This window comes from Microtus oregoni, unplaced genomic scaffold (genome assembly GCF_018167655.1).
Source record: "Microtus oregoni isolate MIOR12 unplaced genomic scaffold, Mior012 000042F_ref0000377, whole genome shotgun sequence".
Lineage (NCBI taxonomy): Eukaryota > Metazoa > Chordata > Mammalia > Rodentia > Cricetidae > Microtus > Microtus oregoni.
In genome coordinates this window covers 13,739,988-13,763,305 of record NW_024543209.1, presented here as the reverse complement: position 1 = coordinate 13,763,305, position 23,318 = coordinate 13,739,988, and the positions used below count along the sequence as shown (strand labels likewise).

At 42.2% G+C, this 23,318-nt stretch overlaps 2 protein-coding genes and 1 pseudogene across 3 annotated transcripts in view; 1 reads left to right on the top strand and 2 right to left on the bottom strand.

The window, feature by feature from the left end:
* Nucleotides 1–3,736, bottom strand: part of LOC121433940 — a 12,740-nt pseudogene extending 9,004 nt beyond the window's left edge.
* The window catches only part of Mylk4 (myosin light chain kinase family member 4), a 107,444-nt gene extending 99,427 nt beyond the window's left edge, over nt 1–8,017 (bottom strand). The window contains exon 1 of one of the 2 annotated variants that reach the window (XM_041632684.1): nt 7,933–8,017. In XM_041632684.1, coding sequence (XP_041488618.1) covers nt 7,933–7,988 — 56 coding nt within the window. In that variant the 5' untranslated portion in view covers nt 7,989–8,017. The remainder of the gene's footprint in view (nt 1–7,932) is intronic. The other variant, XM_041632683.1, reaches the window with a different exon arrangement.
* Nucleotides 3,577–23,318, top strand: Wrnip1 (WRN helicase interacting protein 1). The gene is made up of 7 exons (XM_041632688.1): nt 3,577–4,599; nt 6,548–6,739; nt 7,995–8,236; nt 17,154–17,383; nt 20,951–21,106; nt 21,745–21,824; nt 22,584–23,318. The coding sequence occupies exons 1-7, from the start codon at nt 3,793–3,795 to the stop codon at nt 22,857–22,859; spliced, it is 1,983 nt and encodes a 660-aa protein (XP_041488622.1). The 5' UTR covers nt 3,577–3,792; the 3' UTR covers nt 22,860–23,318.

The window sequence follows — 23,318 nt, the reverse complement described above, 5'->3', positions numbered from 1 at the left end:
TACCTATCTGAAATAGATCTTTGTATGAAATAGATCTCTGTATGTATATTGAAAATATACCTAAGTTTGCTATTATAGATGTCTGTTAATTTGTATTTCTTAATTATATATTACATTTTAAATGAGTTGCATAAGCATCATACCCTAAATAAGAGTAGAAATATTCATACAGTATAACAAAATTAACCTTAAATTTGTATTTATAAACTAAAATCCATACCAATGTAAAATATTTGAATTAAAGTAGATTTAATAATCTATCTTTTTATCCTATCATTTCTATATCCTATTCCTTTTATTTTAGAAAGAAATCTTTGAATTTAACTCTTTTGTTTAGCTTTTTTTTTTTACTATGACCAATAACAGTTTGTAGCCAAGACTACTAAACAATGACAAATATTCATAATATATTTTTTGGGGGGGACGTGGGTGTAGTTTTATAGGTTACTTCCTGCTGATTGGGGGCACTGGTAATCTTTGGGGGACTCTGAGAAAATTTAGGATTATGGTCAAGTCCTGACTGGAGTATTCTGTATGGTTGAATCACCTCAGCCAGTCATCTTGAAGCTGTTCTGGATGTAGAACTCAGAAAAAAACTGCTCCTCTGAGACACTGAATCGTTGGAGATATCAGCTCCTATCAGAGATTTTCCAGGGGGTCTTCCTTGATCAAACCTGATTTTTCTTAACCCATAATGAATCCACAGCCTCTCATTTCCAGTAGAAACAAAAGCAGAATCTCTTTCCCAAAGTAACATACCTTTTGACTTAAATTTTGAAGTCAAGATATTTTTAAAATATGTAGGAAGGTTTAATCTAACAGCTTTCATAATCAAATGTTTCTCAGCAGTTATTCACTCATTAACCATCAAAAATCTAAAGACAACACAATAATATATATAATCCAGATTCTCTGTGTATTTTCCATCTTTATGTGGCTTATCATATTTTTATTACTCTTATTTCTTTCTTAAAGACTTTATTTTACCCTTCTTTTCTCTCCCAAGCCTACATATATATTTTTAAACACATTGTAATCTATTTATAAGTTTCTTTCTTTCTTTCTTTGTTCTGGATCTATCTTTACTGCATATCTCTATCTTTTTCTGACCACATGAGTCTTTTTTTAAAGATTTATTTATTTATTTATTAAGTATATAGTGTTCTGCCTGTATGCATGCCTGCAGGCCAGAAGAGGGCACCAGATCTCATTACAGATGGCTGTAAGCCACGATGTGGTTGCTGGGAATTGAACTCAGGACCTTTGGAAGAGCAGGCAGTACTCTTAACCACTGAGCTACCTCTCCAGCCCCTTCCCCAACATGAGTCTTTAAACTGCTAACTGGTTTGACTAGGACCAAAAAAGGCAGCTTTGGCAGCTGGTTTCAATCCACTCCTTAGTTTCCTGAGTGCCTAGCTTCATGGTGGCAGTACCAGTTGGGACCATATTTACCATCCCAACTCTAGGAATTTTCTAAGTCCTGTCACTGAGTAGTGTGCCACCCACTGTTCATAAATCCCATTCAAGTATTTGGTGGTAGGATCTCTTATAGGAGCCACAGGGTTTTTGCTGCTAATGCTGAGTCAGGAAACCCTCTTTTAAAGTAGCTTGACACCAGCAAACAGAGACTCTCCAAGAAAAAATGGTTACCGAGAAGCCGAGTTTGACTCCAGTTTTGTGTGTTTATAATTCTTTTTAAAGTTTTTTCAGGCTTTATGTGGAAATTCTTGCTGAATGTTTTGGGTTCAGACCCAAACAGCTAGCAGCCACTTCCCAAATTACCATATAGAGGCTTACCATTACTTATAAACACTCAATCAATAGCTCAGGCTTATTATTAACTAGCTTTTACATTTAAAGTTAACCAATATTCCTTATTTGTGCTCTGTCACATGGCAGTACCTTTTCTCAGTACAGCTTTCCCATCTTGTTCTCTCCATGTCTGGCCAGTGTCTCCTGACTCTGCCCTTCTTCCAATCATCCTTAGGTTGGTTGCCCCACCTATACTTCCTGCCTGGCTACTGGCCAATCAGCATTTTATTAAATCAGTTTGAATGATAAATCTTTATGGGATACAGAGGATTATTCCACAGCATACTTCTTCCAATAGGACCCAGCCATTTTGTTCCTCTTTGAGTTTAATATTATTACATTTTTGATATGTAATAGCAATTGTCATTTCATTTCACATTAGCTATTGCCAGTCTATTTCATGGACTATGATAATCAAACCTTCAGTGGAAAAACAGTAAACAGATTCTATAGACCTATCAATGGTATATTGTTGGGTAGTAGATCAAATAAAAATTTTTGTCAAAGTTCATAAAAGTGTCCAATTTCCTTTAATACATTTAATGTCTGATTATCAACAATAAAATAATGAAAGTTTGATACTTCAGTGCCCCGGGTATTTGAGAGGTTGAGAACTCCAGCTTCAGCGACTAATCAAAACTCACTCCTCACAACCTGTATTTATATCTTTTAAAGGTTTAATACTTTTGTATGTATGAGTGTTTCACCTGCACATATGGTTGTGCACCACCCAGGTGCTGTGCCCCTAGAGACCACAAGGAATCAGATCCTCTGTGAGCCACCACGTGAGTACTGCAAACTTAAAAAGGGTACTCAGCAAGAGCAGCAGGGGCTCTTCACTACTAAAACACTTCTCCAGCTCCTTTTGCATTTTTTAAAGAGGTGACTTATAGAAAAGCATAATAAAATCATAAGTAGTAATACAAAGATATAGACTATCACATTTACAATTTCTTTTAAACAAAAGTAAAAATATTTTGAGATAGGGCCTCATTATATAGCCCTCGCTGGCTTGGAACTCCATATGCAGACCAGGCTAGCTTCAGAAGCGGAGACTCACCCGTCTGTGCCTCCTTTGTACTGGTATTAAAGGTATCCCCACCACACTCAGCGAGTACTTTTAAAATGTCTGTGGTACTCCTTTCCTGTTTCTGTCCGCTGCAACTCACCTTTAAGGGATTCCTATAATTTTATGAGAATAAAATGCTTGCTGTCCAGTTTACAGCTTTTACTTCAGCTATGAGATAACTCTTAAGCAAGTACTTTGGGTGACACGGCTTAGGTAAAAATAAAGGGGGCAAGGGAGAGAAACGCTTTCATTTGAATTTCCTTGAGCTGCCTTCTGAGTTGAATTGTGTAGCTGCTTGTGTTTTTCCAGTGGGGGTCCTTTCTCCAGTTTTCTAGGCACGTCTTGTGTATTTCCGCTTCGTTCTGTTTTATTACAAATATTTCTCCCTGTCCACACCATCTCTCTCCGAACCCAGAAGGCCAAAATCCTAGAAAGCCAAGTTCCCAAGTTCCTTTCCGCTTTCGCACCACTCGAAGGGCGTAAGGCTGCCCTTTCTGGCATTGAGCGGCCGTGCGCACGCGCACCAGCCTACCCAAGCAACACCTCAGAAACGCCTCGGTTCCCCGGGACGGAACCAGACGAGAGACCCGGTTAGAGACAGCGAACTACATTTCCCAAAGTGCAATGCCAGAAATTGCCGGCGGCGATTGGGGCAAATGGTTGCGCGCTAGTCTACCCGCTTTGGACTACACTTCCCGACACGACGTGCGAGGCGTTGCCAGCTGCGGGCCGAGGGCGGGTTGACGCGGGAGCTGGGGACGTGAGGCATGATCGGCGCCTTCCCTCGGCCTGTGTGCGTCCTGCTACCTCCCCGGAGCTCGAGGGTCGCGCGGCACGGGGCCTAGCGGCGGGCATCGGCGTTCCTAGGGGCAGGTGCAGCGGCGCGGGCGCCGGGGAGGGCAGCAGCCACCATGGAGGTGAGCGGGCCGGAAGACGACCCCTTCCTGTCGCAGCTGCATCAGGTGCAGTGCCCCGTGTGCCAGCAGATGATGCCCGCCGCGCACATCAACTCGCATCTGGACCGCTGCCTGCTGCTGCACCCCGCGGGGCACGCGGAGCCCGCGGCAGGGTCGCATCGCGCGGGGGAACGGTCCAAGGGGCCCTCGCCACCGGGCGCCAAGCGGCGTCGGCTGTCGGAGAGCTCGGCGCTGAAGCAGCCCGCCACCCCGACGGCGGCCGAGAGCAGCGAGGGCGAGGGCGAGGAGGGTGACGACGGCGGCGAGACCGAGAGCCGTGAGAGCTACGACGCACCGCCCACGCCCAGCGGCGCGCGCCTCATCCCTGACTTCCCGGTAGCCCGGTCTAGCAGCCCCGCTAGGAAGGGCTTGGGCAAGAGGCCGGCGGCCGCCGCCGCGGCGGGCAATGCATCTCCGCGCAGCTGGGACGAGGCGGAGGCTCAGGAGGAGGAGGAGGCAGGGGTGGACGGCGATGGCGACGCGGACGTGGACGGCGAGGAAGACCCCGGGCACTGGGACGCGGACGCCGCCGATGCATCGTTCGGAGTCAGCGCGGGCCGCTCTCATCCCCGGGCGCTGGCAGCCGAGGAGATCCGACAGATGCTGGAGGGCAAGCCGCTGGCAGACAAGATGCGTCCCGATACGCTGCAGGACTACGTCGGGCAGAGTAGGGCCGTGGGGCAGGAGACTCTGCTCCGCTCGTTGCTGGAGACCAACGAGATCCCCTCGCTCATCCTGTGGGGCCCGCCAGGCTGCGGCAAGGTGAGTGTCACTCTTGCCGAGGGTCAGGTGCGGTCCTCAAAATTTCCGACCCCTTCCCGGGAGAGGGAGGCCTGGGGGCGCGGTCCCCGTGCGTGAGCCGAGTTTGCAATGAGGAAGCAAGTATGTCATTTCCCCAGTTTCCCAAGACATCCTTGTTGGGCGTTTTCCAAAGAAAAATGCCTGAATTTCTTGGTTATGCGAAGGTGTGTACTGATTCGAGCCATCTTTGTGTTCCTACGTACCCCCACATTCTTGATTTTTAGTGACCTAATTCCAAGCAAAGAGCATGCTGCAAAAATCTGGGAAGAAACATTTTGTAAGCTCCATTTGTTGTGGAAAAGTAATTAAATTTTTTTCTGTTCTACTTCTTTTCCTTCCCACTAGTTGGTTTATTCTAACTGGTTTTTGGAACTAATTGAAATCTCCCTTCTGTGCAGCGTTTCAACAGGCATTCCCATAACTTTCTCATATTGCCTTCCGCTTAAGAAAAGCATTCATGCTTTAGTGTCCTGTTCTGTGTGTCACCTTACCACAGCCAGAGTAGATTGGCTAGAATATCATGGGTTTAGAGAACAGGCCACTGGAAGAGTACTTGAGAGAATGTGATAAATTGACAATCCTGTTCCTGCCCGTCCAGAGGACAATAAAGAATGAGCCCGGGATTGGAATGTAAAGAACGCTTCTTGATTGAGGTTCAGGCTGCTTCAAACACATTTGTGATGTTAATCCTGTTTTTCTTTGCAGCTCATCTCAGCTACACCTCTTTATTTTTTGGACTGCATCATTCCTTTTGTGCCTTCTTGTATTCATGTTCTCTCTGATCAAGCATAAATCAAATGTACCCCAGATAACAGTCCAGCCTCCAAAATAACATGCTAATTGTTTAGTTGTTGACATCTTTCGCGCCCCTCCCGGATTTGGTGGTTCCTCTCTTTAGGGGTTTGCTCAGTAGCCTTGGCAGTATTCCTGACATCTGTGTAACACCATTAGAGTGCACATTGATGCTTGTAGGCTCTGCGAAGGTCTGCAGGGAGCTGAGTGGTGAGTCACGGAGGGTTGAATGTGAGAGATTTTTGGGCCAAGTCTGCTCAGTGAGACAGTTGGTGGTAGTCACAAGCCCATATGACACGGGAGCCTAATTCCAAAAGGCACAGGTAAGCTGGGATTCGTTACCAAGCAGCCAGTGTCTGATGACACTCAACTGTACAACTCCCAGAAAATAAAGTGCTCAACAGTTTGCCATTCAGTAAGCAACCTTCACTTTTTCTTTATTTCCATTTTTAATACTGAATTGCTAACAGTACTATCAGTAATGGCAAATACATATTTATTGAGCACCCATTAAATGCCAGGTACTGAATTAAGAGTTATTTTCAGTCTTTCCTTTGTTTTCTGGTAAGTACTAATAAGATCAAATTCTTGCTTTTAATTTTCTTCTAGAGTGGACATTCAGAAGTGGCATGTAGCCACTTCACATGCTAGCTGCTGTCACTGCCCTCAGAAGCCATTCATTTTGCTTTTCTCAGCTAATCTGCTGGCTTCCCATTTGAGCTTGGTTCTGGGATCAACTCTTATCCAGGGGCCTTCAACATTATACTCTTGGCCAAAGGAGAAAGAATTTCTCTTTGGTGAGAGGTCACAGCTGTTACCCCAGCTTTGCTAAATCAGGACTGCTATTCTTTATTAGGATTCATAAGATCTTAAAGAGTCCACCAAAAAAGAATCAAAAGGAGTTAAGAGGAGGGGAGTGGTCAGAATTAACTATCTTCCCATCTTAATTGTAATTATTTTGTTGTTGTTTTTTTACAACTCCATAGTCTCTCTGCTTCAGCATTCCATCATGTTCAGTGTACTTGGTTAAATAGTTACGGTGCTATTTATGGTACCCATGTATGCTGCCCAGTCTGTCTGGTGAGTTTTTCTAACTCTGTTTATCATCTTTTTCTAGACCACCTTAGCTCACATCATAGCCAACAACAGCAAGAAGCACAGCATAAGGTTTGTGACGCTGTCTGCAACAAACGCCAAGACAAATGATGTGCGAGATGTCATAAAGCAGGCCCAGAATGAAAAGAGCTTCTTCAAAAGGAAAACCATCCTCTTTATTGATGAGATTCATCGGTTCAATAAATCTCAGCAGGTATATTAATTTTTTACTATTTTTCAGATATTATGTGCATAAACTAGGACACACAGAATGTAAGATCACAAAGCAGTATACAAATGCAACAGATGTTAACTGTCCTCAAGACACTTAGGTTGCCACCCATCTTCAAACTTATTTCTCCATTTTTTTTTCTTTTTTGTATTTTTCGATGAAACGAGAATGCTTTCTCCCTCTGATAAATGGAATGATTGCTCTATCTCTGGCTTTCCATGTAAGAAAAGGATCTTTTGATCCAGTTTCCAACTTTTAGAGCCTTTTAATCTAAAAAGACATTGTGACCAGTTGCACTTGATCTAAAGATCTTTTTAAGGTTAGGGTATAAAGCACTTATCTAGCTTATTAAAACCCTGGATTCTAGCTCTTATCCCTCTCCCCCAAATTCGTGGTTTTATTTCTGCCCAGTATATGTATGTTCCAAATTATTTTCTGTTTTTTGTGCCTTTTAGCTCTTGTCAAGAAAAATATTAAAAGATAATGTTCTAAATGTTTATTTTAAGGCCTTTAGACATAAAATGATACAATTTGATTTTATATAAAGCTTCATTTTGAATTACCTAAATAGAAAAATAGCTGTTTTTCAGGCATTCTTTTCTCTTTGATTTACATTGTTGCAGCTTTTTAACTGCAGGTAGAAATATTTCACAAAACTAATAAACCTTTTTTCTCCTAAGGTGAATCTTTTTGAGTAAAACAACATTTTAGAATTCTGCCTGACACTGGCTTCATGGTTTCACATGGGACCGTTGACCTGACATTTCCTTTCCCCTTTAGACAGTATCTGGAGGTTGTATATTCACCAGTGTTAAGAACAGTAACAAGTTGTTTGAGTACTTGTAGGGGAAGAATATTTTAGAAATTCTAACACTGTGTTCTTCTATAAAAAGCTGGCATGCAGTTATACACACTGTGTACTAGTTCAGCAATAGGGAGAAGGTACTTTTCTAAGCAAAGAAGTAGTTTATGTTGAAGTTGTTGGAATTACTGTTATAGGTAGGTGGTAATTTACCATACTTTTTCAATAAGAGACCAGGCTTAGACACTGTACCCAAAAGTTGAGCTTTATACATGTTAATCAAGAGGGATACTCCTGAAGTTGATCTGCTCTATCTGATGAGTGTTCTGAAAAGGTAAAATTAGGAAAATGAAAGAGTAGATAGACAACTTACATAGGGTTCTGCCCATGACTGTTGAGTAGAATCACTGTCTTCTCTTTTCCTCCCATGATTAGGACACTTTCCTTCCTCACGTGGAATGTGGGACGATCACACTGATTGGTGCAACCACGGAGAACCCTTCCTTCCAGGTCAATGCCGCTCTTCTGAGCCGATGTCGGGTGATTGTTCTTGAGAAGCTTCCAGTAGAGGCAATGGTGACTATTTTAATGAGAGCTATCAACTCACTGGGAATCCATGTCCTAGACTCTAGCCGTCCTACTGACCCTCTGAGCCACAGCAGCAACTGCAGCTCTGAGTAAGTAGATTGTGCGCACTCCTGGACGCCCACACCTCCCTGAGAATCTCTTGGCAGAGGACCAAAGAGGGCTGGGCCTCAGCCAGTGGATGGTTGGTGGCAGAGAAGAATTGTCCATCTGGCTGTAAGGATAATAAACAAGAAGTGTTTAATCCTGCCCTCAAGACCTCCTTCGGGGTCCCTTAAGTGCATTCTGTGGCTCCTCATAGGTGTGTCTATGTCTTTTTGAGCTTTAATGTTGCTGTTACTGTAGTTACTGGGCATTTGCAGTTATGCTTCATGCTTTTCCCTCAATCACTTGTTTTAAAGGTTTAGAAAGACTATAGGAAGCCTTATTTGAAAGGCTTCAAGCTGCTTTTTAAAAAGAGGAAATAGATATATATTTCTAGAATTAATTTACACATCTTTGGAGATTTGTATTAGATTGTGATTTCTTTTGTCCCACAGTGTGTTTTTTCAAAGTGTTGGGGAGACATTGCTGTAACTCTAATCATACAGTGACTTAAAACATTTTGCATACTCCAAAACTCATTCCCCTGGAAGTAAAGAAGTTAGTTGAAAGTGACAAATAAGAGGCTGTCTCATTCCTTTTGCTCCTCAGCTCTGCATCATGACTACCCTGTAGTGTTTGGATGGTGAATCCATTTGATTTCTTGGGTCAGAGGTTCTCCTTTATTGTTGGAAATGTTCTTCTGAAGTCGTTTGTTCATGTGGTGGCTGAAATAACACAGTGAACATAGTGTGGTCTGCAGAGGGGCTGTTGCCCTCCTCCTCAGGCCATGGACCAGACAGCTGCATGTGCTGCTCCAAGGCCAAGTTCTGGGGTCTCTTTTCAGTGAGGATTAAAGCACTCAGGTTTTGGGTTTCAACAGTTCTCCCTGTGTCTGGATTCTCCCATTTGCTCTTGTCTTACAATGTGGAAGAATGCCACATTGAAAACCTTGAAGTATTTGGCTAAGGACCCCAGGGCAGAACGAGGTTGCTTTATTATAGAGTACATTTGTGATTGAATGGCCATTAGGACTGTGGCCAGAAAAAAAATGTGGCCTGCTGTTATCTGTCCATTGTGCTCATAGCAGGAGCCCTGTGGGCTGGGCTTGTGTAGGTCTCAGGTCATTGTATCTAGTATAATCTTCTCTCAGTCCCTGACCCTTCACAAATAAACATGCAGATACAGTGTTGGCATTAAATCTACACACATTCTCCCACTCCCACATACTTTAAATTCTGATTAGATTGTTTGTAGTTTAAAAAAAATTGCAGTCAACTCAATATCCTGCTCATGACAGACAAATGCTATACAACTGCTACGCTTCCACCCTCCCTAGATTATAATGCTATATGACTAGCTCTTGTTCGCTATTGTGTAGGGACTAGTGACAAAGAGGAAAAGATTTACACGTTTGTAAACATGCATTAAATAAAACTTTTCAGTCAAAGATTGATTGAATTTGAAGATGCAGAGAATCCGTGGACCAACTGTAAACTCATTCCACCATGTACTAAAGACAAACTGAAAAGGAAAAAGGAAAGAAAATTCCCAAGCTGTAGGGAACTATTATTATCCCATGTTCTGGATGTTGTAATGTGTATGCAATTTTATGTCCTGTTGATTCAGGGTCCTTTTTATTTCATGTCATTTCATGGGACTGGATTATCCAAGTTCCCCAGGTCTCCCACTCACTGCTTAGCCATGACTGAAATGCGGTCATAGAACTGTGGAGCCCGTCCTCATGAGGAGGCTTCTGTGCTTTAAGAGAGTTCTAGGTGACCTGCAGGCACATGAAGGAAGTGTGAGCAGATCCAGCGGAAGAATTCAGATATTATATGTTACTAAACTAGTAGTCACATACTGAATAAATCAGTCACCGTTAACCTGCTAAAATTGTATTGCAGTCAATGCAAACCTCCAGTATCCAACATGTCTTAAGTTTTTCTCTGTCATTGATCCGGTGATGGCTTCTTTCATTCTTGCTTGTTTCTGTCTTCCACCTTCTTGGGAATGCTAAGAAAACAGGAGGCTGTCCTTGTTTATATCCCCGGCACCTGTTAAGTGTGTTTTGCATCCTTGGTGATTGCTTAGGGCATAAATCAATTCTAGCTTTTAATATGAGAGACATAGTTTATTCCTTAGTATCGTCCTTCATGGGACATAATTGTCCAGGTGTGAGACCTTTTTCTTTAATAGAAATATTCCTTCTTATCTGTTGCAAGCACAGTAAAATAAGTATTAGTCTTAGCTTCATTAATTGGTCAATTTGCTAGCATTTCTGACAAGATGTTAGGAGGTGTCAAAGGCCACAGAAGAAACACATTTTAGATGACTTCCTCAAAGAAGTAGCTGACTCCTCAATTGCCAAGAAAAATTTTTCCCCTACTTTGCCAGAGAGTATTTTATTGCTGACATTACAGTAGGACAGAAGTATTCAGTTTCTTGCTTGGCTTTCCTGCTGGGGTTCACACCCAAGTCTTTACAAGCTTAGTTACTAAGCTCCACCCATCTCCACCCCAGCCTGAGTGCTCTTTAAAAAATATTCTTAGGCCGTTAATCCCAGCATTCCTGAGGCATTGAAAGTCCTGCATATGCTAGATATTGCTGAGTGCTGAAAAGTACATTCCTGTGCCTGTAGAGAGCATGTAGGGTGACAAGAGCCAAAGGAGCAAAGGGCTGTTGGTGCTCTGCTGTGGTCATGTGCACAAGAGAGTACCTTAAACTTTGTATACTAGTTTCCTTTTCATCCAGCTTATATGATCCCGAGTATATAAGACAGGTATGCAAATCAAACTTTGGTGGTAATTCGTTAAATTTTTAAACTTTTTTTTCATTTTATTGTTTTTGTTTTTCTCAACAGGGTTTTTCTGTATATCCCTGGTTGTCCTGGAACTCACTCTGTAGACTAGGCTAGCCTTGAAATTAGAGATTCACCCACCTCTGCAGTGCACTACACCCAGCTAAAATTATTTTCAAACAGTTGTTTAGTGTATATATAATTTTTTTCACTAAAGATGAAAACTTGATTGCTAATAATGAGATGAATGTACTTGTTTGTCTAAAGCAATGCAAAGGATACAATAATTGAAACTTACATGCTGAGTAATGTCCATAGAAAAATATTAAGTCACTGTCTTGAGACTGGAGATATAGCTTAATTGGTAGAGTGCTTTCCTTGCATGCTTGAGGTCCTAGGTTTGGTCCCTAACACTGCAAAAATGGCATAATGATTTAAATCTATAATCCAGCACTTGGGATGGAGGCAGGACAGTGTGAGGTTCAAAGTCATCTTAGCCTGTCTAATTCAAGTCTAGCTTGTGTTACATTTGACCTCATCTCAAAAAGGGAAGTTTTGTTTGTCTGTCTGTCTGTTTGTCTCATCCATCCATCCATCTATCTAAATTTTGGTTTTACGAGACAGGACCCTGTGGCCAGGTTAGCCTTGAACTTGATCTGTGTGATTTCTACTTCCCAATGCTGCAATTACAAACACATTCTGGATACAGTGTGTTAGATAGCAAATACATCTTGGTTACATGACACAGAAAATAAAGTGTGCTGTCTGTGTGCTTGGTTAATTTTGGAAGGAGGCAAGGACTGAATGGCTGTGGTCAGTGATCTTGTACTGTTGAGAATCAGAGTATAAACTACTGTTGTTACTCTAAATTACCTGCTGCTGATAAAACTGCAGATCATGCTGGGTGGTGGAGGCACATTCCCAGCACTCGGGAGGCGAGGCGGGTGGATCTCTACGTGAGAGGAGAGTAAACAGCATTTACTCTTGCTTGGGGGCCATGAGGCTATCTTGCTTGGAATTCCTGGATTATAGAGAAGAGCCATGATTTAGACATAGCAGCCTACACAAGACATTTTGGTCACCCTCCATCCTGCTTTTTTTTTTTTTTTTGAGGCAAGGTTTTTCTGTAGCTTTGGAACTAGCTCTTTTAGACCAGGCTGGTCTTGAACTCATAATGTCCATGCCTGCTAACAGGACCTCCTGCTCTGCCACTCTGTCCCAGCAGTTTTCTTTCTTTTTTTTCTTTTTTTTTTTTTTTTTTTTTTTTGTTATTTTCTCTCTGGCATGTTTTCTACCACCAAATAGCAAAAAAAAAAAAAAAAAAAAAAAAAGGTAGTCAAACACTGCAGTAGAAGATACCAACTAGAGTAAATTATGAGTATAGAAAACATTGTATCTTCTCTTTTTAATACATTTTTAATTATTAGAATTTCATTACTTTCCCCCTTCTCTTTCCTCCCTGCAGCCCCTCCCTCCCAGAGGCTAATTCTCCCTCTCCCCTCTCTAGCAGTATTTAGTTGTGTATAGTTTTTGGTCTAGGGGTGGGACCCTGTGGAATTTTCTCCCTTCCAGGTTAGCATGTCTATGGATAGTACCTTTGTCCAGGTCTTGTTTATGTAGCCATTTCTAGGAGACATTGTTTCACAGCAGATTGACTGGTGTTTTGGTCCTTGCAACAAACCTCCCTGCCCAATATGTTGTTCCCTGAGCCTAGATGCAGGAACTGTGCTTAGATGTAGCCAATGGGCCTGGGCTCCCAGTGATTGTTGATCTCTGCATTGTGTCCAGTATGGTTTTCTGTGATGCTTTCATCTGCTGCTGTAAAGAGAAGCTTCTTTGACAAGGCGGGAGAGCTCCCTTGTTTGTAGGTATAAGGATAGGATTTAAATGTAGTGAGATATGCTGTTTTTGCAAAGTGAAGTAGTAGATTATCCTCTAAGGTCTATGGCATCACTAGCCCCAGGATGGTGGCTAGGTTTCTAGTGCCAGGAATGATTTCCCTCCTGTTGAGTGGGCTTTAAGTCCAACTACAGCTGCTGGTTACACCAGCATGTGAGTGCCACTTCCTGTACCTTTGCAGCTATTTCAGCTCTGACTTATTTTTATTACATGAACCAGGCTGTCATTTGGTTCTCCCATGAAGTCACAAGGAATTTCACTTTCCAGTATCATCTGTCATGAAAAATAAAAAAAATATAAAATAAAAACCCAAAGAGCAAAAAATTAATGTGCAAAGGAGTTCAGGCCTTTGGAAAAGAGGAGGGAGTTTTTTCTGTTTCTCTGTTAAGATCGAAACTTGTTCTTCAGTTGGAGGAGCTTGGCTAATTCTGTTTTACCACTACATTTTGTTATCCAAGAATTATTTTCTAGTGCATTTGTTTCAGCCAATTTTTTCTTATTATAGAAGCTTTTAATATCTTTTGTTGTTGTGTTGGGGTTTTTTTGTTTTGTTTTGTTTTTTAAGACAAGTCGCTGTGTAGGCCAGGCTGACCTCAGACTCAGAGCTACCTGCCTCCTGGGTACTGGAATTAGTCATGGGCTACCACACCTGGCCATATTATTTATTTTTAATTATTTTGTCTTACATTTTTTTATTTTGTGTGTGGGGTTTAGTGCATGCATGCCATGAAGTGTATGTGTAGGTCAAAGGACAACTTACATCATCTCTCCTTTCACCATGTGGGTTCTGGGAGTTGAACTTAGGCTGAAGCAGCAAACACCTTTACACACTAAGGCATCCTACTAGCTCCAGTTTATTACTTCATAACGGTGTAACTTACTATTTATTATTTTATTCCAGGAGGCTGTGAAATTTTGGTCAGCCTTTGTTTGCCCAAAGTAGATTTTACCCTCAATTCTCTAACTTTTGAAATTTCTTTCTACACTGAAAGCAGTCTCCCCACCCCTCCCCCGTGTGTGTTTGTGTGTGTGAGTGAAGAACAAAGTGCAGCTCTGAGAGTTTGTTCTCTCCATGTGGGTGCCAGGAATTGAACTCTCAGACCATGTGGCTTGGCAGCAAGCCCGTTTGCCCACTAATGCATTTCCCTGGCTTCTGTTTTATCATTCTTAGTATAAATTGTCTCCTTGTCTCATTCAATCACAGGGTATTTTATTTTTAATTTTTAAAAGTTTTTATTATTATTGTTATTATTAATGTGTTGCTGTGTGGGCTTGTGCAGTGTGTGTATGCAGGTGCTGTAAGAGGCCAGAACCAGGCGTCGGATCCCCTTAGAGCAGGAATTAAAGACTTAAAGGAGCTTCAGGCTGCACCATATTGGTTCTAGGAACTCTGCAAGAGTATTATATGTTCTTGGCCACTGAACTATCTCTCTAGCCCCTAAATTTTTTATTAATTATTTGTGTGAGAGGGGTGGGAGTGGAGGGAGGGAGTGTGGGTGTGTGTACGAGTGCATGTGTACATAGAACTGCTCCTTTATGTAGGTTCTCAGTTCTCCAGGCTTGCACACACTATCCACCTTTACCTGCTGAGCTACCTCACTGCTCCCAGGGTATTTTAATATACTTTGTTATTATTCAAAACATAATCTTTCTTGTTTTGAATAATAAAGATTATGTTTTGAATAATAAAACTCTTTAAAGTTTTAAAAGCAGTAGTTCAGGACATAGCTGAGTGGTGGGTAGAATTTGAGAACTTCTTGCACAGTATTCTTCAGAAGAGATTTTCATTTTGTCGTTTGCTTATGACCATTGAGTGCTATCAGCACAACCTCCTTTTTATTATTTTCACAGAGTTGCTGACAGATTTATTCTGTTTTTAAAACACTCTGGACAGAAAGTGACGTTACAAATATGAATCATATCTAAAGGGTTGAAGGAGTGGTGACTCTTTTGACTCCAAACTGTAAGAGCAAAATGACCTATGCTTTAGAACCTGGTGTGGTGCTCTTGCCTGTAATGATTAGCCCCACAGGCAAGCTCTGGGCTCAATATATAAGGTGAAGAATAGACTAGGTATCGACTTCAGGCTTCCATATGCACCAGCACATGTGTCCACACACATACACTTTGGTTGAGAGTTTAAATGTCTAAAGTAGGGTCCTGATTTTTCCAAGAGAAAAATTCCCATGTCCACTCTTGAAGTCCTAGTCAGCATGCTGTTTATAAATCTCTGAAACAAGCCGGGCGATGGTGGCGCACGCCTTTAATCCCAGCACTCGGGAGGCAGAGGTAGGCGGATCTCTGTGAGTTCGAGACCAGCCTGGTCTAGAGAGCTAGTTCCAGGACAGGCTCCAAAGCCACAGAGAAACCCTGTCTCGAAAAAACAAAAAAACAAAAAAAAAAAACAATAAATCTCTGAAACAGTAAAGGACATACTCTTGGTAGGGTTATGTGTCACAGTGCTAATTTTAACGTTGTCCAGCAATATGTGGTTTCTATCCCTTTGACTTTTGTAGATTTAATGTAATATGTATTATTTTAGAAATGCCATCTGAACAGCTATTTATTTGAAGAATATAAAACTATACGGTATGATCTAATGGTGTAGTCTAGATGTGTGTTGACTTCTAGCGATGTGTCTGCTGGTTGGAGCTGCCTTTAGAGAGGGAGAAGGCCAGTCACTAGGGCTGTGGGGCTCAGGTGGTCCTTAAGAGGATGAGAAGGATGCAGTGCTAGGAAGCTGCATGAGGAGAACTGTAGTGCCCTTGCTGTTTGGTCAGCTTAACACACTAGAGTCATTTGGGAAAGGGATGGAGAGACTGCCTGCCTCTAGGCAACTGTATGGATTTTTTTGATTAATGATAGATATGAGAGGACCCAGCCCATGGGAGACAGTGCAGTTGTATAAGAAAACAGGCTGAGGAAACCATGGGGACCAAGCCAGTAAGCAGTATTCGTCCATGACCTCTGTTTCAATTCCTGCCTTGAGTTCCTGTCCTTATCTTCCTTAGTGATGGACTATTACTTAGAAGTATAAGATGAAATAAACCCTTTCTTCTTCAAGGTATATTTGGTCATGTGTTTAATCCCAGCAATAGAGACCCTAAGACACATAATGAATAGCTAGAAATCTGGGATACCTGTGGTGAAGAAAAGAATATCTTTGATTTGTTTTTGTTTCTGAGACAGGGTTTCTCTGTGTAACAGTCTTGGCTGTCCTAGAACTTGCTTTGTAGACCAGGCTGGCCTCAAACTCACTTGATCCACCTGTGTCTACTTCCAAAGTGTGATGCTGATTTTACCCTGTCTGAAGGTGATCTGAGTATCCTATGTCATCAAATGTGGATGACCCTTGAAATAGGCTTTCCATACACTATCATGAGGTGTAGCACAAATTCTAATTGGTCTTAGTAATAAAAACCCAGAGTCAAATATAGGGGTAAATGCTGAAAGATCAGAGAGACAAAGGAGCAAGCCACAGCCTTACCTCCCCAAATCCTTACCCTGAAAGAGGCTGAACTCCTGTCTCCTCCTGTTTTATATTCCTCTCTGCCCAGCCATTTTACTTCCTGTCTCTGCCTACCTAGTGCTGGGATCAAAGGTGTGAGCACTGTTTCTTTTTGACTGGTCAAGTCTCGTGTAGCCCAGTGTGGCTTTGAACTCCTGATCTTCCTGCTTCCTCCCAACTGCTGGGATTAAAAGTGTGTGCTATCACTGCCTGGCCTCTATGGTTAACTAGTGGCTAGCTCCACCCTCTGATTTTCAGGCAAGCTTTGTTAGGACACAAACAAAATATCACCACAATGACATACTAGCATGTCTAGTAGTTTTCACTGTTGTGTAGGTTAAAAACATATAGCCCACTTGTCACATTGACTTTGCATAACATTTTTATCCTATCTTGTACAAGCTTGTGTGTGTAAAGGAACTTGTTCAGTGTGGTCTTCTGTGGCTCATAAGATAGAATGTGATTGCCTCCACCTGTGAGATAGAGTGAGCTACCCTGTAGCTCCTGACTGGTAAAGTATACCGGCATACTCCCAGGACTTAGGAAATCTGGTCAGTTCTTAGTCTAAAAAATGCTTAGGTATCTAGGTTAATATGAATTCAGAGTAAGTAGTAAAACCTTTGAACTAGAGTGCTTACTGAAGCTAAAGTTTAATTAACATGTGCTGTAAAACGAGGTGTGACTTGAATGTGCTGGTAATGAACCCTGGTTTCTGTTGCAGGCCCTCTGTCTTCATTGAAGATAAAGCAGTGGACACTCTGGCTTACCTCAGTGATGGTGACGCACGGACTGGCTTGAATGGACTACAACTGGCAGTGCTGGCCAGATTGAGCTCTAGGAAGATGTTCTGTAAGAAGAGTGGTCAAACCTATTCCCCGAGCCGGGTTCTAATCACTGAGAATGATGTGAAGGAAGGCCTCCAGCGGTCCCACATTTTATATGACCGCGCAGGTGAGGAATTAAGATAGGGAACCTATTACTGCGGGAACAAGTGTATGCCTGCGGCTCATTTGCAGCCTGTAATCTTATGCCAGCCCAAAGCATACCCCAGATTCTTAATTTGATCTGTATATCGTAATAGAAGTAAGCCTCACACACAGGGCTTACCTTTCTGAAAATAAGCATAAAGCAAGATGCCTTGATTAAGAATCAAGAAGAGCTTGGGAGTTTGAAATTGGAGGCTTCATCTTGTAAGGTTGTTAGATACAGACTTCCCCTTGCTGTCTGGTAGCACCTGGTAGAACATAGCAGTTCGAAAGCATATGAATTCAGTTGACAGTGATTCTTGTGATCATTTACAAAGACAAAGACAGTAAGTAAATCAAGACTTACTGGTTTATTTGAGAGTTGAAATCCTCCATTTTTTTGTCTAAAAGGTAAATTTACTAGTAGCCTCAAAATGGTTAATTTTGCAGTCTGCACTAAGTATTTTTATATAAACATGCTTATAGATAGCAAATATCCCAATTCTTACTAAATCTGTGGACTTATTAAATATCATAAGCACAGCATATTTACAGCTTTTATAAAACAGAAGTGAAGATGACTTACTGTAGATCAGGCAGAACTCTATCGTAGAACATTTGTCGACTCTGAGTAGTATCGTGTTGTATAACTATGTCCATGTCTTTAAAAGTCCTGCCAGAAACAGAGGTTGGTAACTGAACCTTCCAGGTCTCGTTGACTATGTCTCCATTCTGGTATTTCCTGATGATGAGAGTTCTTCTTACTGACTAGAGAATTGGGAGGGACTGGGTAATGATTCTGGTCCTGGCCACTGCTTCTCATGAATGAGTGAGCTGGCTGCACATCCTGAGTGACCAAAGCAGCCCTACCTGATAGTGTTGTGTGCTGAAAACAGTGCTAAGAACACATTGAACACCCCGGTCCCACCTGTGTGGTGCTGGGTGTGGCCTCAGCCAGGGGCCTTTTCACTTGCTCTCCATTGGATGTCTTGGCAGTCCTTGAGAAGCCTGAGAAGTAAAACATCTAGGCATAGCTCCATACTTTTCTTTCAGCCAAATACTAGCATGGAATGAGAAGAAACCAAACGTTTTTCAGAAGTGAACGGATCTCATGCCTTCTGGAGGCTCAGTAGCAGTGGCCTTCATCTCCCCCTTGTGAGTGTCCCAGAAGACCCTTTGCTGTGACTGGACCATCTTTTACACTTACCAGGCCCCTAACTTACCAGGTTAAAATCCATAGAATGTTTATGAATAATCATTGAGTGCTTTATGGCTTTTTCCTTTTTTAGATTTCCAAAACTACCTTCGAAGGTTTTTATTAATATTATCCCTACTTCCCATAAAATTCTCAGTTCAAAAGCATGTGCTAAAAACTGATCCTCAAATCCAGTTCTATCTACTTCCCAAAATGTGCTTTCTCACTGCCTGCATATGCGTCTGCCACCTCACGGTGGAGACTCTGAGGTCACTGTACCTAGACCATGTTACTGAGAAGAGTTGCTCTTGGGGGTGTTCAGCCTTAGGGAGCTGTATATAAGGGATCATCCTTCTAGCTCTTCCCTGTCCCAGGAGGAGCTGAAGGCAGTGGAAACTGTGAGAGCACAGCCTTGAGGACCCCATGCATCGTGCCCTTCTCATACCAGTGTGCTCACACTGCCCACCCATGCCAGCGTGTCTGTTCTCAAGAAATGTGCTTTTACTGATTGCTCTATAAATAAGAACTGTAGAACCATTGCCCTGGAAATGTGTTAGCTTAGACTCTTGGGGCTTTTTATAACTGATGAGACAAAACAAACAAAACAAAACCTTACCATTAGAGGGTTTTTATTATTATTATTTCTTTTAATGTCACAAACAAAACAGTTGTCCATTAGTAGGATCTAGTAAGTAGTTCAGATGTTTCTACACCAGAGTGAAAACATTTCTGAGTGATAACAAATGGTCTGCCCTGTATTGAACTTGTGCTTTTAGATTAATAGTATGAAATTTCCAGGCCAGCCTGGTCTACAAGAGCTAGTTCCAGGACAGGCTCCAAAACCACAGAGAAACCCTGTCTCGAAAAACAAAAAAAATAAAAAATAAAAATAATATGAAATTTCCAACTATCAGGCAGTATATCATAAAAGCAAAAATGGAATTATTTTTAGTGTGAGCTAGTGATTAATGCTAGCAGTTATAGTTAGTTCTTCTGTATTTCTTGCTCTGTACACAGCCTGTGTCTTTAAAAGAGCCCCATTTTACCCAGTGAGAGTCCTGAAGCATAGAAAATTTTCCAGAGTCTGCACTGATAGTGTGTTTGAGGTTCAAGTCCAAATTACCTTAGGCCAGAGGCTGTTCTTTAGTTCACTGTACCAGTTGGTATATCCTGTGTTAACCCAGTAAAGATGAGTCACCTGAGAGAGTATGGGATTGAAAGATAGGTAGTAGGCTAGAGGTGACTGCCTGTCCCTTCCCAATGTTAGGCCCTGCCCTGTAGAAAAGAGGCCGAAAAGGGACCAAAGCCATGTAGATCACTTCCATTCAGGACACTTCCATCCAGGCAAGGTTCATGGCTCCCTTAACTGGAAAAGCCCCCGGTGAGGGGCACTACTTACTCATAAACATTTAGTAACCGGGCTCATGCCATTGATCTAGCGTGGGTTTCCTTAGGAATTGGAGTTTTGGGGCCCTGCAATCAGCCTAGCAGCTATTTTCTCTTTGGTAGACCAGTTTCTTGTCATTCTATTTGAAGACCAAATGTCATCTTAGCAGCTGCTGGGATTTGTTCACATTATTGTAGCTCATGATGACCACAAAGCAGGTGCTTCTCTGTAAGGACTTAGGACCAGTGTGCTCTGCCTTCTCAGGTGTCGTGTACTTAAAGTACGTGAAAGGATGGTCAGGGAGACATGGAACATGTCTACAGAGCACTGCTTATTTTTGACTACTGTTAGCTTTAATTTCCTGTGCTTAAATGGTTTTTCTAAAGTACATTTTGCTGATTTATCTGTGAATCGAGGATTAAGGATGGACTGAGGCCAGTGGTGAGGCTGGAGCTACAGTACTTTCAGGATAAGAACCGTTAGGTCATCTGCCAGGCTCCTCACAAGTGTCCTCACAGGCCGCGGTTTAATGACCATGGGCTTCAGATACCAGGATGTCAGCCGGCAATGACACTGAGGAACAAATGGGCTTTAACAGCTGTCCCTGCTACTTTGCCTCCATTCTGATGCCTCTGACCAGGCTCAGTCAGTTTTACTCAAATATTCTGTGGGGGCAGAAGATGGAACCAGGACATGAGACTGTCCCACCTCTCTCGTCTCTGACAGTCCTCTATGTCTCTCCCTTCCCTATGCCAGCTATGTTTCGGTGCTGTCAGTGTGTTTCTCCTCTGAACAAGACTGTGCTATGAAACAGTCATGGGGCCCTGAGGGAGCTTCTTTGGGGCTAATCCACCTCTAGGGCAGCTGTCATGCCTGCCTTCCCCAACATACGTGGGGCCTGTTCAGTGCTGCTTTGTATGTCAGATGGGCACACAAGGCAGCCGTGTGACAGTGTTCTCTCTGGTGTACAGGAGAAGAACATTACAACTGCATCTCTGCCCTACACAAGGCTATGCGTGGCTCTGACCAGAATGCCTCCCTGTACTGGCTGGCACGGATGCTTGAGGGAGGAGAGGACCCACTCTACGTGGCCAGGAGACTTGTGAGGTTTGCCAGCGAAGACATTGGTGAGTGGAGGAGAGTCTGTGGGGGTTGTGAGACTGGTATATGTTACTCTTGGACCAAGAATGTCATGGAATCATGCAGAGTAGGCAGAAAAGGAAAGACTTGTCATGAGCCCAGTGGTCTGTTTCTTCATGAGCATGTGCTTTGACTGTTCAGAGAGTTACCGTTTCTGTTTCTCATTTGGGAATGGTCTTTCAAGATCTTTCAGAATATCCAAATGCAAGATAATTTCTGGTTAGCTTTGCAGACAAATGTTAAGGTTTTCGTTGGATAGTTCTTGTGATAGAAATGGAAGATTCTAAATACCATTCAAGACAAAGATCAGAAACATTTTCCTCTTCTTAATCTTCTAGAGTTTATATTTACATAAAATCCTGTGGATGACTTTATGACTTTGCACCTTCTGCTTGTCATATGTAATCTTTGTTTTCTTACTAGAATGTGTTTTTTCACAAGAGACCATTTTTGACAACAACAGTAACTCTAAATAGTTCTTGCTTAATGTGGTTGGATATCAGAGGTAAATTGGTGTAATTGTTGGGTGTTCTGTTCCTAAGTCTGCATGCAGTAGCGGTTGCTGGTTGCACACTGACAGTGCTGTGACTTAACCTTCTTTACCTTGTCTCTTTATGTGTGACAGGCTTGGCAGATCCATCAGCATTAGCACAAGCAGTTGCTGCCTACCAAGGCTGTCACTTTATAGGCATGCCCGAATGTGAGGTAAGATACCAGCTGAGTTCTTTGCAAATCTGTTTTGTTTTGTGTCCTGTCCTTTGTGGATCTGAATGTAATTCCTGCCTTCATCACTGGTATGTTAGGCCCACTGAGCAAGCTCCTTAGCTTTTGGACTTCATAGAATATTAACTTCCTAGAGAAATGAGAACTTCCCTATCAGTGAGGTTGTGGTTTGACTTTGTTTTTATAACATTGTGTTTGTACAGAACATATGTACCAGTCGAATGCTCTACCACTGTGTTGTATCTGTTTTAACTTTTTGAAACAGGGTCTTATGAGTTGCTCAAAATTGTTCTGAGCCCATTCTCTAGCCCTTGAACCTGAGCCCTTCCTTCCTCTAGCCTCCTGAGTGACTGAGATTATAGGACTATCACCAGAAACAAGGTCATGTTTTCAAACTGTCCTCAAGAGTCCTGAGGCTCAGAAGTGTTCAGACTTTCTGGGGACAGGGAATTGCAGGTTCACCTCTATTGTTTTATGGATTAGTACCTAAGAAATATTTGATTTAGTAAGAAGTTCTTAGGTTAAATGAGAACCACTGGTCTAGCTTTCCTCTCACCTCGTAGGACTTTTTCTACATTTGTAAATTAATTGTCCAGAATAAGTGAAAAGATGTGGAAGTATAAAAATTAATTTAAAAACAAACATGGGAATCGTCTAAGAATTAACTAGTAGAGATCATAAACTACTATGCCAAACAAACTTTGTGGCATCTTCCTGGTGACATTCCCTTCTGTGTCCTAGGTGCTTCTGGCCCAGTGTGTGGTGTATTTTGCCAGAGCCCCCAAATCCATTGAGGTGTACAGTGCCTACAACAATGTGAAAGCCTGTCTGCGGAATCATCAGGGGCCCCTGCCTCCCGTACCCCTGCACCTGAGGAATGCACCCACCAGGCTGATGAAGGATTTGGGCTATGGCAAAGGCTACAAGTACAACCCCATGTACAGTGAGCCTGTGGACCAGGACTACTTGCCTGAGGAGCTAAGAGGAATTGACTTCTTCAAGCAGAGGCGGTGTTGACTTTTAGGCCATGAGTAGGATGCTTGTACCTGAGGAAGGCCAGAAGTCGCTGGGTCCTGGAGATGATTGGCTGGGAAAAGTTAAAACAGACCAACATTTTGTGCCAGATATTAAGAGTTCCATAGGTGGAGGTGGTTACTTCAGCTAAATGTGTACCATTGAAATTGTGTTATTTGCACTCTGTGCAATGATTATGCTTATGAAGATACCTGGCAGCTTTGTGCAATTACTTAATGTTATAAGGAATTATCTATTTTGTCATAGTATTTAAGTCATAATGTCATTTCAAAATTCTGTTCAGTAGGCTTTTTCTTTTTCTTTTAAAAAATGTATATTCTGGGTAGTTCCAATTGGTAAAAGAAAATGTAATTGTGATTTAATACTGCATAGTGATTTGGGTATTTTTTTTATATGCAAAGGTCTTATGAACCAATAAAACTATTTCAAAGTACTCTTCAA

What these genes read in the sequence shown, in the direction of transcription:
- Wrnip1 (XM_041632688.1), top strand. Translation starts at nt 3,793, where the DNA reads ATGGAGGTGAGCGGGCCGGAAGACGACCCCTTCCTGTCGCAGCTGCAT. An exon ending in GCCCGCCAGGCTGCGGCAAG is followed by an intron (nt 4,600 to 6,547) that starts GTGAGTGTCACT and finishes ATCTTTTTCTAG; the next exon opens with ACCACCTTAGCTCACATCAT. An exon ending in GTTTGCCAGCGAAGACATTG is followed by an intron (nt 21,107 to 21,744) that starts GTGAGTGGAGGA and finishes TATGTGTGACAG; the next exon opens with GCTTGGCAGATCCATCAGCA.